Raw genomic sequence first — 16,870 nt, 5'->3', positions numbered from 1 at the left:
GTAAGCTTAAAACGGTTTTATTCTGAAAATACTTCATTTCCGGTTAGCATTAGCTTGTGGCTAACGTTATTGCAATATGGTCTAGCTGCGGCCGCGGCAAGTACACGACACTATAGAGTGGCGAAGTCACGCCCATCTACTTCCGCCCCATGGGACCTTATTTCGGAAAAATAATGTATTGAAGTCAATGGAGAGAGACAACTTATCTTTCGATCCCGTTTGAATTGTGCCATGAATTACACATATGATGTTTGTCAATCTTAAAAAATCATTTCCATGTCAAAAAAGTCACAGTTTGTCGTAAAACTGTTGAAATATAAGACTATGAAAAATACGCAACTAGAAAGACTACAAATCCCAGAGTCGAGTAAGTGATGTCACAATTGTTTTCCTCCACTAAGAGATAGCTAAGATCAGCGCCATATAGATATAATCTATCTATATGGCGCTGGCTAAGATAACTTTAACAAGATGCCTGTGTGCTTAGTACCAGGTTGTTCATACCAGCAATGGGTCTTGCTCGTTCTTTCGCTTCCCGTCTGATGAAAGGACTAGGAGTGTCTGGATCAAGCTAGCTAGTAGCTAGCACGTTAGTTAGCATTACAGCCGTGTCATTTGTATTAGCCTTAACATGAAGTAACATTAAGTAACCCAAAATGTTAAACAGTAAGAGTAGTAGTCATATTTCGTGAACCCTTTGAAGAGTACTGTCACCGGTGTGATCATTCTATAATACACAATGTAAGCCCGGGGGAGAAATGCTAACGCTAACGTTAGCATCGGCGATCTTCTCTACTTCATGCTATCTGCACAAATGGTTGACATTAAACATTAAAACGACCAGGCAGTTCAGAGAGAATCAAAGGAAGACAGGCAGGCAGCTTTGCATGACTTTCTTCAGGACGTGTTTCATTGTGGTGATAGTGAGGGTAGTCAATCGCTTTGTTGACAAGACAGTAGTGACGGCCATCTTGGTGACGTGTGTTGTTCTGTGAGACCAGAGATGTAGTTCATTGAGCGTTTCACACAAACAAATGTGTTACTTCACAGTTTTACGACACTTTTTTTTTTTTGACTTGCAAAATTATCTTTTAAATTGACAAACATCATATGTGTAATTCGTGGCACAATTCAAACGGGATCGAAAGATAATCTTTCTCTCTCCATTGACTTCAATACATAATTTTTCCGAAATAAGGTCCCATGGAGGTCCACCGGAAGGGGAGGGACTTCGCCACTCTATGCTGTTTACAATGACGTCACTTCCGGTTTTACGTTAACAATGATTACAGCCGTTAAAATGCATAAAATAAAAAGTCATGAATGAGAATACGAGGAGAAAAGGCGTGTGGAGTTATACAATGAACACACAACGTCTAAATCCTCTGATTTACGCGATATCAGACACAGAAGAACTCGAGGAGGGAGGACCCCCTTTCGTCAGAGCCGCCAATGAGAGGAGGAGCCAGGATATTAGCTCGCTCCACGTAGAATCGCTCTCTCTTCTCCCCTCCCTCACGAACATGGCACTTTGTTCCTGATTTGCTCTGTCTGTTTCAAAACCACGTTACTTTATTAAATTACCCATTTGAACCTTTTCGAGACTACATTGTCTCTTTTTAACTTCCTCCTGGTCTCGAGAACAACGATCACGATCTTCAATAGTCACCTGTTTCTCAGACATATGAAATTAAAATGTTTATCAAAAAAAGTTATATTTAAACATCCAGAGGGATATATTTAAATCACCACAACTGTCGTAAAAAAAATGAAGACTACAAATTATAAATAATAACCCAATTGGCCCTATAGATGCTTATATATTATTTATTCTGAATAATAACGTTTGGGGTAACTATTTGTATTATTATTATACGGGAACATGCTCAACTTCCATGTGTACAGATGCAATGTACCAAGAGAAGTATCCAAATTGAGACACAGCGCAGGTTTCTGCACGTATAGAACCCATCTCTTATCAGCCTCATCAATGCTCAACCAACACAAACTGGAACTGTCTCATATGCCGTAATCCCAACAATTGGTTGCCAAGTCATCAAAGCTTTTTTTTCACGCTCACAGTCCTTTCCCAAACATCAGAAGTCCTTCGGCACGCTGAGCTCCCTGTTGGGCCCGGGGCTGTTGTTAAAAGCCACATAGTTGTGAGTCGTTGGGATGTGAGCGTGCGGGAAGAACGATGGGATGTATGGGATGGCAGACATTAGGTTCGGGCTGGATGAGGAGCTCTCGATGTAAGGAAAAGAGATCTGAACCTCGCCCTGGTCCCACACGTGGAAGGTATTGTGGGTGAAAGGATGCACGGATGGAGGATGGCTGGCGACCACAAGCTCGCTTTCTTTTTCCTTTTCCTCGTCACCAGTCGGACCCAAAACACACTCTAAACAAAGGAGACATTGGTTAGCTTGTAGATTTCATTTGACCAATGATATAAGGATGTATGAGGTAAATGGCGGCTGAATTGTAGTGTTGTAATGTCATAAATCCATTATTTTAGGCCAAAGGTAGGCTATATGTACACCAAGGGGTTATTCTGCACGAAGCATATGTATTTAACAAAGTAAATGCACATTCATTCACATACTGACAACACAGGTTATTTTTGAGAGAAGTAAAAACAATAAGCAAGCTAACGGAAAGGTCCTAATAGTAAAAGGTTACCATGCTGGTCTTATCAACAGGGTAGTTTGCTAAAAGACATAACAAATTGTTGAAATAGTTGGCTTAAAGTATAAAATAAATGGGGGAGAAGCTAAAATTGTTAGTTATAATAAGGAAATAAACATTCAATGTTGGTAGAATTTGATAGCAATGGCTAAAAGTATGGGTAAAGAATGCTAACAGTTAGCTTTAAGTAACTTCTTCTCAATTTAATGGTTAAACGAGGCAAACAAGTTAGTTAACGTTAAACGAAAATGATTAATAGTTAGCAAAAAGTTACGGATACAATGTTGACATGGTTGACAGTTACCCAGTGGCAGACAACACATCTTTAACACTGACAATTATATGTAAATATGTTGTAACCATGTTCACTTTTATAGCCCCAGCTTTGTAATGGACGATATTCAAATGCAACTTCAAATAAAATAAAATAAAGCAGGGTATGGCCTTGAAAATTAAATGTCAACTTTTCCCTTTTCATCATGAGGACGCTGAACTTTGTGAAAATGAAAATGTAATCATTGGATTTCCCTTAAATAACACGTTGATTTGTGGGAAATGATAATGCTATTTTAGGATTGCATGGGCTTCCATACCTTGCATCAGGTGTGCTGCATTTGTCTCATTAACCACCAACAACTTACTAAGCCTGTATGATATTATTACAATAACCCATAGATTCCACTTTACATTTGCTCGTTAAATAAGTAATGGGTTAAACAAACCAAACTGTAATTAGCATACATCTTAAATGTCCTCTAGAATGAAATATACCTGTAATGTCAATGGCCAGATCCTTGATGAGATGTCCCACAATAGCATAGGCAACTCCAAACACCACCAGGACAGCTATCAGCAGGTAAAGCACCGTCTTAGGCAGGGGCACCAGGTCCTTTATTGGGGGCTTATACTGAATATACAGAGGGTCTTCTAAGGTGGAAATCGGGATCCCCTTCCCAGTTTTGACCACAGCGGTGAAGTTAGCAACATTCATGATGAAGGAGGATTATTCCAACAGAGAGGGGACCTTTGGTTCTTCGTTATCACTTAGAATTGGACAGAGACATGACAGTAGAAGTCCAAAAAACACCAGAAAGGAGCGAAGAAAACCTGCAAAAAAAAGGAAATTGAGAAAGTCAGATAATTAGATTAATTAGATTGGTCTCATTATTATTTGTGTGAAATGACCTACAATAAGAGTGTAAATATGTGATTTGTCAATGTGAAAACACCTTCCACTGATGCAAACAAAAACTAAAAAATACAATTGAATAATTAAAATAAACTCAAATAATCTCAAGCATTTGATTTGAAACAAATTCCACAACAAGTAAAACATAATAAAAAAAATAGATTTACAAGTCAATTAAAAGCATTTGTGAATATATATAACTATATATTTGTAACATTTACACATTTTGTATGTAAAAAGCAAATCAACACACGTAAAACTACAATCCACACATAAAACAAGGGATTCCCAAACGGCTGATTGTTAACACAAACACATTGAGACAAACCTACCTCCATATATCACCAGCGTTTCATATTTAATGCATTTCCAACCTTGTCTTGAAGCCCAGAATCTATGCGAAGCTTTGAGTGAATAATTCTTCTCGGTAAAGTAAATCCCAGGAGCTCAGCGGCTCAATTTGTCCTTCCCTTATGTCCTTGGTGTTGAAATGAAGCGCTCCTCTCTCTGTCTGCAGGTGGTCTCTAACCTGTTGGCTCGGCCCACTTTCCCTCACCCACGCAGGATTAAATATGGCGTCGTCTTCCCCTAATCTAATACCCTCCAGTTACCGAGAAGTCACCCTGCAGGAAATCAGTCAGTCAATCAGTCACTTAGCAAAGAGTAGAGGGTTATTAGACTGTCTCGAAATGTTGGTTAAAGATCTGTTGGGGAGTGGATATCAGGAATACACTCCTTAAAAATGTAGTTTAGTTTAACTAGTGGTGGAAGAAGCACTAATATACTTTATTTAAGTAAAAGTAGTAATACCTTAGTGTTGAAATACAAGTAAAAGTACAAAAGCACAAGCATCAAAATGTACTTAAAGTAACGAAAGTAAAAGTAATCCTTATACATAATTGACATTTATAGATATATATAACACTGGTTTATAAATAAGTGATCATTAATCTAAACATCTTTTACATGTTGTAGCTGGTGAAGGTGGAGTTTAACTAAATAAGAAACTACAAACTACCTCAAGTATACAAACACATGCACGCACGCACGCACGCATACCATGTATACATCACTTCAGGGGACATTACATTGACTTACATGCATTTCCTGGAGACTTATCCTAACCTTAACCATAACCAACACATGCCTAACCCTAACCCTAACCCTTACCCTAAACCTAACCAAGTCTTCACCCTAAAATGAATGATTCCCCTCATGGGGACCTCCATGTTGTCCCCATAAGGGAGGCGAGTCCCCACATGTGACTGTGTAAACAGATGTAGGTCCCCACAAGTATAGTAATGCTAGGCCCCACACACACACACACACACACACACACACACACACACACACACCTTGTCTTAAAGGGGCAGACGCTATAAATAGACTGTTGACCTTTCTGACCCGTAAAGAGCAACTTAACAGTAAATCTCGAGTCTTCTGACCTCCTCTGGTTAAACCCTTCGGTTCATCGTGAACACATTTGCCTTTTAGATTTCTCTTATGCTGTGTTAATGCAGTGCTTCTCAAAGTGTGGTCCGTGAGCGCCCCCTAGTGGTCCGTGAATATATTGGTAAAATTTCACATTTGAAATAAATAAATACATTTAAGTTTTCCGCACTCTCACGGGAATATCTCCGCAATGGAGCGAGTTTAAGTTTCACTTTCGATTGCATGATATAGCCCAGCGCAACACCTTCATCACACATGTTGCCACTTGTTTGTACTATTTTCAGGCGATATAAAATCTGTTCTAGAAAAACGATGTGATTTTGGATATTTGTGGAGTTATGTGGTCCTTGGTATGAAAAAGTTTGAGAAACACTGTGTTAATGCATATATGTGAAACACTTCTGAAATTGTAAGATGTTTCTTTTCAAATATTGGAAGTCTAACCATAGCTCCAATAAAGTCTATATTTGGTGTTTTAGAGTTTAGCTAAAACACCAAATGGCTCCATTGAAACTAGTGAAAACTTAAAACCATATTTTCTATTCATCCCAAGGCTATATCAGTATAAAATAATGTATTCTGTTGTATCAGACTTTCAATCGGGAGCCCTAGCATCAATATTTCAATATTTATTTCCTGGATTCCTGCACAAAATAGGTAGAAATCCATGTTTTCCTTACGTTTACAGCTACATAAGGGTGGTTTGAATCTGTGCACCATTAAAAGCATTACATTTGTAGACAGAATAATGACATTTGAATTTACTTTTCTTAAAACAAGTGTGACTTTTTTACAATTTTTCTACAACATCATTTTGAGAAAAAATGTAACAATTGATACAAAATTACCAGATATTTTTTTTAATGTTGTGTGATGTGTATATATTTTCATGAATGGGCGTGCGTTATCAAACTGACAGACATTAGTGATACTTAAATAACCTTTATTTATTAAAGCTCTCATCCACATCCTCCTCCTCTGGCACGGTTACATCAGTGACTCACAGTCGTCCCCTCACTGGATCACTTCTTTAAACAATCATACAACAGTCTGCATAATTAGATCAAATCAGAAAACTATAAATCTCGACATGCAATTACAAATAAACAAACACTGGGAACTAATGCTTTGTTGTTTTATAATTACAGTGTCAACGTTGCAAACATTAGTGACAGCAGCATCTGGATGTTGACCTCAGAGTGGTGCAGAGAGGAGCTAGTTAGCATGCAAGGGCTCCATCAATCAAATCCAATGGTGGATTTTGAAGAATTGCGAAAAATTCTGACTTTTCTTACCCAAAAACTTTGAGACGAGGGGAACTGAAAGTGCTAAAACAGGGACCCATTGGACTCATTCCTGCACCACTCCATTAAAAATCCTCATTTCTTAACCAGTAGATTGCATGAAAGTCTATACTATAGGGAGCTGAGAAAAGCCTCAGTTAAAGTGTAATTGTGAGTAGTAAAAATAGCCCTTTTTAAACTCTTTCTAAATTACAACAGGTCACACTTTGAAAATAAAGCACTCAAATATACTTTCTTAGATATTTCACTTTACAGAATCTCCAAACTGCTACATGTAAAATGTGTTTTGAAGGACGGCAGCTTCCTGTTGGACGGTCTATTTGTTGACGGTGAACGACTGCAGGCCGGTGATCGCTCGGCCCAGGATCAGAGCGTGGATATCATGAGTTCCTGAGGAGGAGACACGTGTAGAGACACATAATCAACATTTAAATATCATAACAGGAGTGAGTGCTCTACAGTATTGTCATACTAATGGTTACACAAGACAAAACATCGTTATGACATCATAAAGTGGCCAAAATCTGATCAGCTCATTTTCAGACAGGTTTTTATAAAAATGGATCAGGACAAAAAGAGAGAGAATCTTTGTTCCTGAAACTTTCAGAATCTCTTTACACAGAGGGGACACATGTTGATGAAGAAGAGACATGAAGAAGAGGGGACACATGTTGATGTAGAAGAGACATGAATAAGAGGGGACACATGTTGATGTAGAAGAGACATGAAGAAGAGGGGACACATGTTGATGTAGAAGAGACATGGAGAAGAGGGGACACATGTTGATGTAGAAGAGACATGGAGAAGAGGGGACACATGTTGATGTAGAAGAGACATGAAGAAGAGGGGACACATGTTGATGTAGAAGAGACATGAAGAAGAGGGGACACATGTTGATGTAGAAGAGACATGAAGAAGAGGGGACACATGTTGATGTAGAAGAGACATGAACAAGAGGGGACACATGTTGATGTAGAAGAGACATGAAGAAGAGGGGACACATGTTGATGTAGAAGAGACATGAAGAAGAGGGGACACATGTTGATGTAGAAGAGACATGAAGAAGAGGGGACACATGTTGATTTAGAAGAGACATGAACAAGAGGGGACACATGTTGATGTAGAAGAGACATGAAGAAGAGGGGACACATGTTGATGTAGAAGAGACACGAAGAAGAGGGTACACATGTTGATGTAGAAGAGACATGAAGAAGAGGGGACACATGTTGATGTAGAAGAGACATGAAGAAGAGGGGACACATGTTGATGTAGAAGAGACATGAAGAAGTGGATTCTGCATAATAGGTGACCTTTAAGTGAATGTCGAACATTATCTCTCCTCACCTTCGTATGTGTTGACAGCCTCCAGGTTCATGACGTGGCGGATGATGTGATACTCGTCTGAGATGCCGTTTCCTCCCAGCATGTCTCGGGCCTGCCGGGCGATGTCCAGAGATTTCCCACAGCTGTTCCTCTTCAGCATGGAGATCATGTCCGGGGCCGCTCTGTGCACAAAACACCATGTTTACATAGTTGGACAAAGGATGGCAATGTCGGTTATATACAAATTGGTCAATACTGACATATTGTAACTACTAAAGTCAAATTTGGTATGACATTCATGTTTCTCTTAAGTGAACCTGAAAGGGCAACTTGCCACACAAAGTGAACATTTGTATATTAGTTTTTTTTTTGCTTTATGGACAATTATCTGAAAACTGCCAACCCGATCAGCCTCAGATATATCTTGGGTTCAGTTGTATATTTGCTACATATATGGTAGAGCTGCACAATATGGAACAATAACAAATTGCCATAAATGTGTCATCTTTTTACTTTTTAGCGTCGATGAGTCTGCCCAGCTGCAGACAGGCCTGCAGGCCGATGGTGATCTCTGTCAGCATGTCGGCCATTTTCTTCTGCATCAGCTGATTCCTCGCCAGCGGAACGCCAAACTGGATTCTGGGAAACAAAACAACGACAGAATTGAACAAAACCATTTTTCCATGTAGCTCCAAAAAAGAATGTTAAACACAAACATGTATGAACAGATAGGAATGTATATAAGTCTGACCTGTCGAGTGTGTATTGTCGAGCTGCATGGAAACAGAACTCTGCAGCACCGAGAGCGCCCCACGCGATCCCGTACCGAGCGTTGTTCAAGCAGCCGAACGGACCCTGAAGGCAGCACAAGGAGAGAGAATTATAAATGTAGTTGATTAACACAAGCTGAAGAGATTTTAACGTTTTGTTCTACGACATAAAATCCGTCAGTAAATACCCCACTGGTGAATAAAAAAAACGGCGGTTGCTAACAAGTGTCTAAATGAGACGACTAAACGGCTTCACGCCCAACATTAGCCACCTTTAGCTTAGCGGTGGTGACGTGAAGTCATGTGACCGTGCTGTAGTTCCTTTATAGCCCAACATTAGCCACCTTTAGCTTAGCGGTGGTGACGTGAAGTCATGTGACCGTGCTGTAGTTCCTTTATAGCCCAACGTTAGCCACCTTTAGCTTAGCGGTGGTGACGTGAAGTCGTGTGAATGTGCTGTAGTTCTTTTATAGCCCAACATTAGCCACCTTTAGCTTAGCGGTGGTGACGTGAAGTCATGTGACCGTGCTGTAGTTCCTTTATAGCCCAATGTTAGCCACCTTTAGCTTAGCAGTGGTGACGTGAAGTCATGTGACCGTGCTGTAGTTCTTTTATAGCCCAACATTAGCCACCTTTAGCTTAGCGGTGGTGACGTGAAGTCATGTGACCGTGCTGTAGTTCCTTCATAGCCCAATGTTAGCCACCTTTAGCTTAGCAGTGGTGACGTGAAGTCATGTGACCGTGCTGTAGTTCCTTTATAGCCCAAAATTAGCCACCTTTAGCTTAGCGGTGGTGGAGTGAAGTCATGTGACCGTGCTGTAGTTCCTTTATAGCCCAAAATTAGCCACCTTTAGCTTAGCGGTGGTTATAAGATAAAATAAAGATAAGATGTACTTTAATAATCCCAATTTAGGAAATGTTGTTGTTGCAGCAGCATAAAACAAAACAGGCATTGCATATAATAACAAATTAAAAGAGTAGAAATAAACAATTCTAAAATAGAAACATCTCAAAATAGAAATAGAAATAAACCAGCATTAGAGAGTAAGACAAATATACAGATGACCGTGAAGATAACAAAATCTATAAACTGTCTGACAAATAAAAACACCATTGAAGGGAAAAAACCCTATAATTCCCTCCCTGCACTCACAGCGAGTCCGGAGACGTGTGGCAGCAGGTTCTCCTCGGGAACCTCCACCTCGTCCATCACGATCATGCCGGTGGCCGAGGCTCTGAGGGAGAACTTCCCCTCGATCTTAGGAGTGGAGAAACCCTTCATGCCGCGCTCCAGGATGAAGCCGCGCACCTTTCCGTCGTCACATTTAGCCCAGACCACCGCGATGTCTGCCACCGGGGAGTTGGTGATCCTGAGGGGGGGGGGGAGGCAGAGGGAATCAGGGGATGGTGAACAACACAAGTATGATTCAAGATTCAGATTCAAGGCTTTTACTGTCATGTGTACACAGCTACAGTGTAGATATGACAATGAGAATCTGAGGTCACAGGCTCCTCCCACAGAGCAACACAATGAGACAGATGAAATAGTGCAAGGAGAGCCTATATACAAGTAATTGGAATATTATATATTAGATAAAGTTATGGATGTTCTTTCAAAAGTTCAGGTGTTTAACATGAACTATGCCGTTTGATGTTGGGCACCTTTGTTTTGGGGGTGAACGGCCCCTTTAACTTCTCCCCTGAGGATTGTTCTGCATGTACCCAGGGACTGAGAGGGAAATGAGCTAATCAAACAATCAGGCTTAAATCATCTCTTCTCTTTTGGAGATGAATATATTTGTATGCAGAGTTGGCAAAAGTACACACATCCTTTACTCAAGTAGAAGTACAGATACTCGTGTTTAAAAATACTCTGGTAAAAGTAGAAGTACTGACTAAACTTCTTTACGCTGAACAACGGCAACATGACAACGTTTTCATTGGTCCCTCTTCTTTAGAGAAGACCAGGAAATGATGGATACACGGATCGTGTTCAAATCAATAGGCACGCAATGACTCTAAATAATAATGATCACGCCACCAAACACACATTCAAACTAAAGGAACCAGCCTGTTTGGAAAATGTAAGAAGTAGAAAGTACAGGTATTTGTGTTCAACATGTAAGAAGTAGAAAGTACAGGTATTTGGGTTCAAAATGTAAGAAGTAGAAAGTACAGGTATTTGTGTTCAACATGTAAGAAGTAGAAAGTACAGGTATTTGTGTTCAACATGTAAGAAGTAGAAAGTACAGGTATTTGGGTTCAAAATGTAAGAAGTAGAAAGTACAGGTATTTGTGTTCAACATGTAAGAAGTAGAAAGTACAGGTATTTGTGTTCAACATGTAAGAAGTAGAAAGTACAGGTATTTGTGTTCAACATGTAAGAAGTAGAAAGTACAGGTATTTGTGTTCAAAATGTGAGAAGTAGAAAGTACAGGTATTTGTGTTCAACATGTAAGAAGTAGAAAGTACAGGTATTTGTGTTCAACATGTAAGAAGTAGAAAGTACAGGTATTTGTGTTCAACATGTAAGAAGTAGAAAGTACAGGTATTTGTGTTCAACATGTAAGAAGTAGAAAGTACAGGTATTTGTGTTCAACATGTAAGAAGTAGAAAGTTCAGGTATTTGTGTTCAAAATGTAAGAAGTCAAAGTAAAAAGTCGTCAGAAAAATAAGTAGTGGAGGAAAGTACTGATACCAGAAGAATGTACTTAAGTACAGTAACGAAGTATTTGTACTCCACTCCACTACTTCCTACCTCTGTTTGTAAAGACACATATAAATGCCATTACTCACCAGGTCTTGGAGCCGGTCACACTGTAGGTGCCGCTGGACGGGTTGTACTTGGCTCTGGTCTCCATGCCGCTCGGGTCACTACCGTGGTTCGGCTCCGTCAGACCAAAACATCCCAGGATCTCCCCACGAGCTGCGAGTAAAGCACAAAATCATTATGTTTTTTTTAAATGGCTGAGGCATTAACTCTGGAACTCCCTTCCCAGCCACATCCGAAAGGCCAACACTCTTGAATCCTTCAAAAAAATCTCTCAAAAGTCACTTATTCACTCTAGCTTTCAAACTCTGATCAACGTATCCCGTATTTGTGTAGCATATACAATTAATTTGCTCCCAGACATTCATGTGGCTTGCTAGTTTAGGACCCCATCTGTAACCCCACTACACATAGAGGACCCCACTACACCTGGGACTGTAAGCTATTTGAATATCCGTCCATGACTCTTACCCAGCCTGGGGAGGTACTTTTGCTTCTGCTCCTCTGTGCCGTAGGCGTTGATGGGATGCATGACGAGGGACGACTGAACGCTCATGACGGAGCGATATCCGCTGTCCACTCGCTCCACCTCTCTGGCGATCAAACCGTACGCAACATAACTCACACCGGCACATCCAAAACCTTCACATCAAACACAGGAAGAGGAATAACGTCAGGGTATTGGAAACAAACTGATACAAGTCCAGAGCCAACTCAAGACACCATTATTCATTTAGGTCATTATGAAAGTGTATTTATTCTTGTTTTATTCAGTCCTTCTGCTTCTGTTGGTATTTTGTATTCGTTATTGTTTTTGGTTTCGTGAAGCACTTTGTGTTATATAATAAGTATGAAAAGTGCTGTATAAATAAAGTTGGAAGTAGTCGCAGTTAAAGATTTCACAAAAACAAACAAAGCCCTCAGGTCCAGACTAGTGCACACGACCAAAGTCCATTTGTGACAATTCAGTCCTTTCTGTGAGAGAAATGTTCCAGATTCACATTATAAGCATGGTAAACTGCTTGTAAATGAAAATAAAAAGTATTTTGTTCTTATTGAATTAACTTTAGGTGTTTTTTTTCTGAGTAACTTTTTTAGAAAAGCCATGTCAGTTATTTTTCTTTTGTATTTGACGATTCATTGCTGTCATTTTTTGCATTGTGTGATGTAGTCTTTTGTGTTTTTAATGTTCGAAATGAATAAAGGCAGTGGTAAAACATTTTTTTTTAAAGCATGCTGAAACGTTATAGTTCACAACACAATTCTCCAACGCACATCTATGGACCATTAACTGTGAACTGTTAAATCAAATTGACTCACCTTGTATGGTTGGGCCCAGCACGCCCATCTCTCCCATCTCTGACACGATATCTCTGTGGAACACTGGAAATAAATAAAACACACAATCAGCAGTTGTATGACATGAAGTGTAACAGAAGATACGCTGTTTTATTTTTAGCAAAGTCATTTTTTAGCTAATTCCTATCTTTAAATTATATGTGGCTGTGGCTCAGTGGATAGTGTGCTGGACTTCGAATCAGGGGATAGCAAGTTCGAGTCCCACTGCAGTCAGCATGTCGTTGAGTCCCTGTGTCACCCCAAATTGCTCCTGTGGGGATTGTCCACAGTACTGAATGTATGTAAGTCGCTTTGGATAAAAGCGTCTAACAAATAACATGTAAATATGTACAGAATATAAATTCGTATATTCCAAAATAAGAGCTTTTTCATTACTAAAATGTATTTTTTCCTGTTAGGAATCATATAAGCAGGGCCTTAGGTCACTGCTAGGTGACGATCATCAGAAAGGAACAGCTGTGACGTCTATCTTAATCTTTATTTGTATTATCTTTAAACATTCCACAGGCCATAAGACTGTTAAACACCTGAACTAAGAACATCCATAACATTCACCCGTTTGCAACTTACAAATTATTATATATATATATATATATATATATATATATATATATACTCTTATGGCACTACTTCTATTGTATTTTATTGTATTTACTTGCACTATTGTATCTGTTTTATTGTGTTGCTCTGTTGGAGGAGCCTGGGACCTAAGATGTTCCTCGACATAACTGTAGCTCTGTACGAATGAAAATAAAAGCCTTGAATCCTTGAAATGGTGCCTTTGTTTTTGTTTATTGGACCCGAGACATGTTTTGGCTAGAGGTGAATATGTTATGAGTCTCTGACCTTCGTTTCTGTTTGCCAGCAGGATGCGAGGCATGAGTTTCTCCTGGCAGTAGGTCCTGAAGGAGTCTCTGATCATGATCTCATCCTCCGTCAGCTGGCCCTCCAGGTTCAGAGCATCGCGCCAGTCAAACTGGACCTTCGCTGTCAGATATTAAGAAAAGGAACAATTCAAAAACCTTCAAACCATAGTTACAAATATGTTCTGGTGAGAGCTTTAAATTCAATGTAGTATCTACAGTAGATTTCCCAAATAAGGAGTTAGTAACACCTACGTGCTTTAGGCTTCTTCTCAGTCTTCTCTGCTTCTGTGGAAATGTAAAACCAGGAAATGATTGATATTAAGCAAGAACCGATAAAACACAGTTTCCCTGAGAACAATCACTATGAAACAAAGATATCTCATGTTGTCAGTACCCCAGTTGGCCTGTGCTGCAGTTCCCTGTGATCTGGAAGCTGAGAGGACGGCACATCTGTGAGGAGAGACCAAGAGACGGCACAGAGCGTTTCTCAAAGCCATGATGAAGATGAACCTGTAAAATAAACATTTATATAGATTATAAACTGGCAACTTAAAGTGCAATCCTAGAGCTTGCATTGGAAGTGATGGCAGTGACTTTCACAGTGTGCTAACATATGCTACATAGGAGCAGCAAGGTTCTGTTAACACTGAAACAGTGAGTGACTGTCAGTAGTGGGCTGGTGGACGAAACATTGAGATTAACTTGTGTAAAAGTAATAATAGCACAATGTAAAAAATACATTTTATTAATAGTATTAAAAAAAAATCATTGTAGAAAAACCTACATGATGTTCTTTTATGTAAACATCTGTACAATATGTGTGTAAACTAACTACAAACTAAAGCTGTATAATAAAAGCAATATCCCTTTATATTGTAGTGGAGTTGAGGTATAAAGTGGCATGAAAAGACAACACTCAAACAAAGTAAAAGTACCTCAATTTTGCAAAAGTATTTTCTTTTTACTAAGTTACATTCGACCACCGGTGAGTGCATAGTCAATAAACTTGTTATTGACTACAAAAATCAGTTTGCTACGAAAGCAAGGCTTGAGTTACAACTGTAGGTAGGAAGATAATACTAGCTGTTGTTTCTAAATGTCAGAAATTAAAGTATAAAAACGGTTTTATTCTGTATTACTGTATTCTCTAACAACCTTTGGCAGTGCTAAGCTAACCTATCTCAGCTAACCTGTTTGGCCTCAAGTGACATTATTGTAGCTACAAGCTAACAGTGTTACCTCACGAAAGGTCGCTAATAACTTTGCTGTAAACTGTATTCTCTAACAACCTCTGACAGTGCTAAGCTAACCTAGCTCAGCTAACCTGTTTGGTCTCAAGTGACATTATTGTAGCTACAAGCTAACAGTGCTACCTCACGAAAAGTCGCTAATAACTTTGCTGTAAACGACATAATATCCAAATGTTCAGGGTAACAATGTACTGTACTAGCGCTGTGTGTTAAATAAAGCAGTAAAAACCGTGTTAGTGTTTGTATAAGGAGTATTTACCTGTGTTTAGTGGGACTACAATCCTTTTTCTGCCTCCTCTGTTATGCCACTGAGTTATATAGCACAGCGTCAAAACATAACATGACGTCATCACGCAAAGCACGCAAGACTGTACGTGCTGCGTCATCATTGTACCATGTGCCTGATATCAGCCTATGATCAACTTTTATTTTATATATTCAACCTCTGTGAAGTCAATACATTTAAAATCTGAGACTTAAATATAAGTATACATGATCTTTGTTGTTTTGGGCATCTATTATCATTAAAGATGGCTGATTGATTTTAGAGGATAGTTCACCAACTCAGAGGAATCTGATTGGCTCTCCAGCAGAGGCGTGTTGGATGTTGGAGGAGTGGATTTCTGTGGTTGTCTTATATTCCAGTTCCCAGAATAAAGGCAACTCAGTAACAATATCCCAATGGGTTCAGCCACTCTTAGTCCTGACTCTAGACACAATAACAAAGCTAATTCAGTCGTTTTTATAGCAGTACTCCTGTGTACTGTTTGATGTCACCTTCACTTTGTTTACACAATTAATGTAGCTACTCATGGACGAGCTGTCTGAGCATTTTTAAAGTTTCAGTGCTGGAGGCAAATAAGATTTAAGATTTGTTTCTTTATGCAACCATCTCAATCTCAATCTTTATTTATTTGTTTAACCATAATGCAAGTGAGAGCATGACAATACATTGCCAGAAGGGTGCAGCATTATACAAAAATAGACCTAAAATAGGACTAAAAGTGTTTTTCAAGGTACTCAAAGACACTGTAAATGTTCAGGGTAAAATGCATTCAAAACAAGTGAAAAATATACTTTACAATACCCAATATAAATGAGAAATTAAAATAATTAAACCTTTTTTTTTTGCCAGCACAAAAATCCTCCTTATGTATACATATAAATACAGTTAGCTTACACAACATGATACATTACTGTCCAACAGTCACTAAAATTAGCTCCATCTGCACCAGCTACAGAGGGCTCTCTCGTGTTAAAGGGGAACTCTTTGATCTCACCTCTTCTCCTCTGCAGTCAGATCAGGCAATGTCGGGTCTGTACGTTGAATTATGAATAGATTGCATTATATATTTAATGTTGTCTTGAATTTCATCAGGGCCATACCATTGATTTGGTGCACACTCTGCTTATTAAGACACACTTTCTCTGTGAATGAGTCATAATTGACAAACACATGTTACAGTATGTAGCCCTCGTTATATTTAATACAAAAATGAGAATATTTAGACAGATATATGCAACACTAAATTGTAAAAAATACTCTGTTACAAGTAAAATAACTGCATTTTACATCTCACTTAATTAAAACTACAGATGTATTGACATCAATATATACTTAAAGTACCAAAAGTCATGTAATAGCACTCGTTACGGCCCATTTCAGAATCATTTATAATAATTTACTGGATTTAGGTATTGTCTTGATGCAATAAAGTGCTCACACAGTATTTAAAGGTGGAGCTATTTTGACTGACTTTATCTAGTGCTAGATCTAGATATTTAACCTATAATTATATGTCAATATGTTCATTTATTAGTTGATTTAGATGTTGTGTTAGCTTATTATCTGAACCTGTAAAGCAGTCAAATACCTGAAATTAATTAAAAAGTACCATATGG

At 38.9% G+C, this 16,870-nt stretch overlaps 1 protein-coding gene across 2 annotated transcripts; it reads right to left on the bottom strand.

Annotated features, from left to right (window-relative positions):
* Positions 1–6,252: 6,252 nt before the first annotated feature.
* gcdhb (glutaryl-CoA dehydrogenase b) lies at positions 6,253–15,314 on the bottom strand. Of its 2 annotated transcripts, none has more exons than XM_034127124.1 (12): positions 15,228–15,314; positions 14,113–14,228; positions 13,971–14,003; positions 13,699–13,839; positions 12,814–12,876; positions 11,965–12,135; positions 11,520–11,649; positions 9,877–10,093; positions 8,705–8,808; positions 8,467–8,592; positions 7,975–8,135; positions 6,253–7,020 (listed from the first exon to the last, which is right to left on the bottom strand). In XM_034127124.1, exons 2-12 carry the CDS (start codon positions 14,213–14,215, stop codon positions 6,947–6,949), a joined length of 1,323 nt encoding a protein of 440 aa, XP_033983015.1. In that variant the 5' UTR covers positions 14,216–14,228; positions 15,228–15,314; the 3' UTR covers positions 6,253–6,946. The 2 variants fall into 2 exon arrangements, with proteins under 2 accessions (XP_033983015.1, XP_033983016.1); XM_034127125.1 differs by having other exon boundaries at positions 14,113–14,221; positions 15,227–15,298.
* Positions 15,315–16,870: the final 1,556 nt, after the last annotated feature.

The sequence above is a fragment of the Trematomus bernacchii genome, unplaced genomic scaffold (assembly GCF_902827165.1).
Source record: "Trematomus bernacchii unplaced genomic scaffold, fTreBer1.1, whole genome shotgun sequence".
In the NCBI taxonomy this organism is placed as follows: domain Eukaryota; kingdom Metazoa; phylum Chordata; class Actinopteri; order Perciformes; family Nototheniidae; genus Trematomus; species Trematomus bernacchii.
This window is presented reverse-complemented; position numbering and strand designations above follow the sequence as displayed.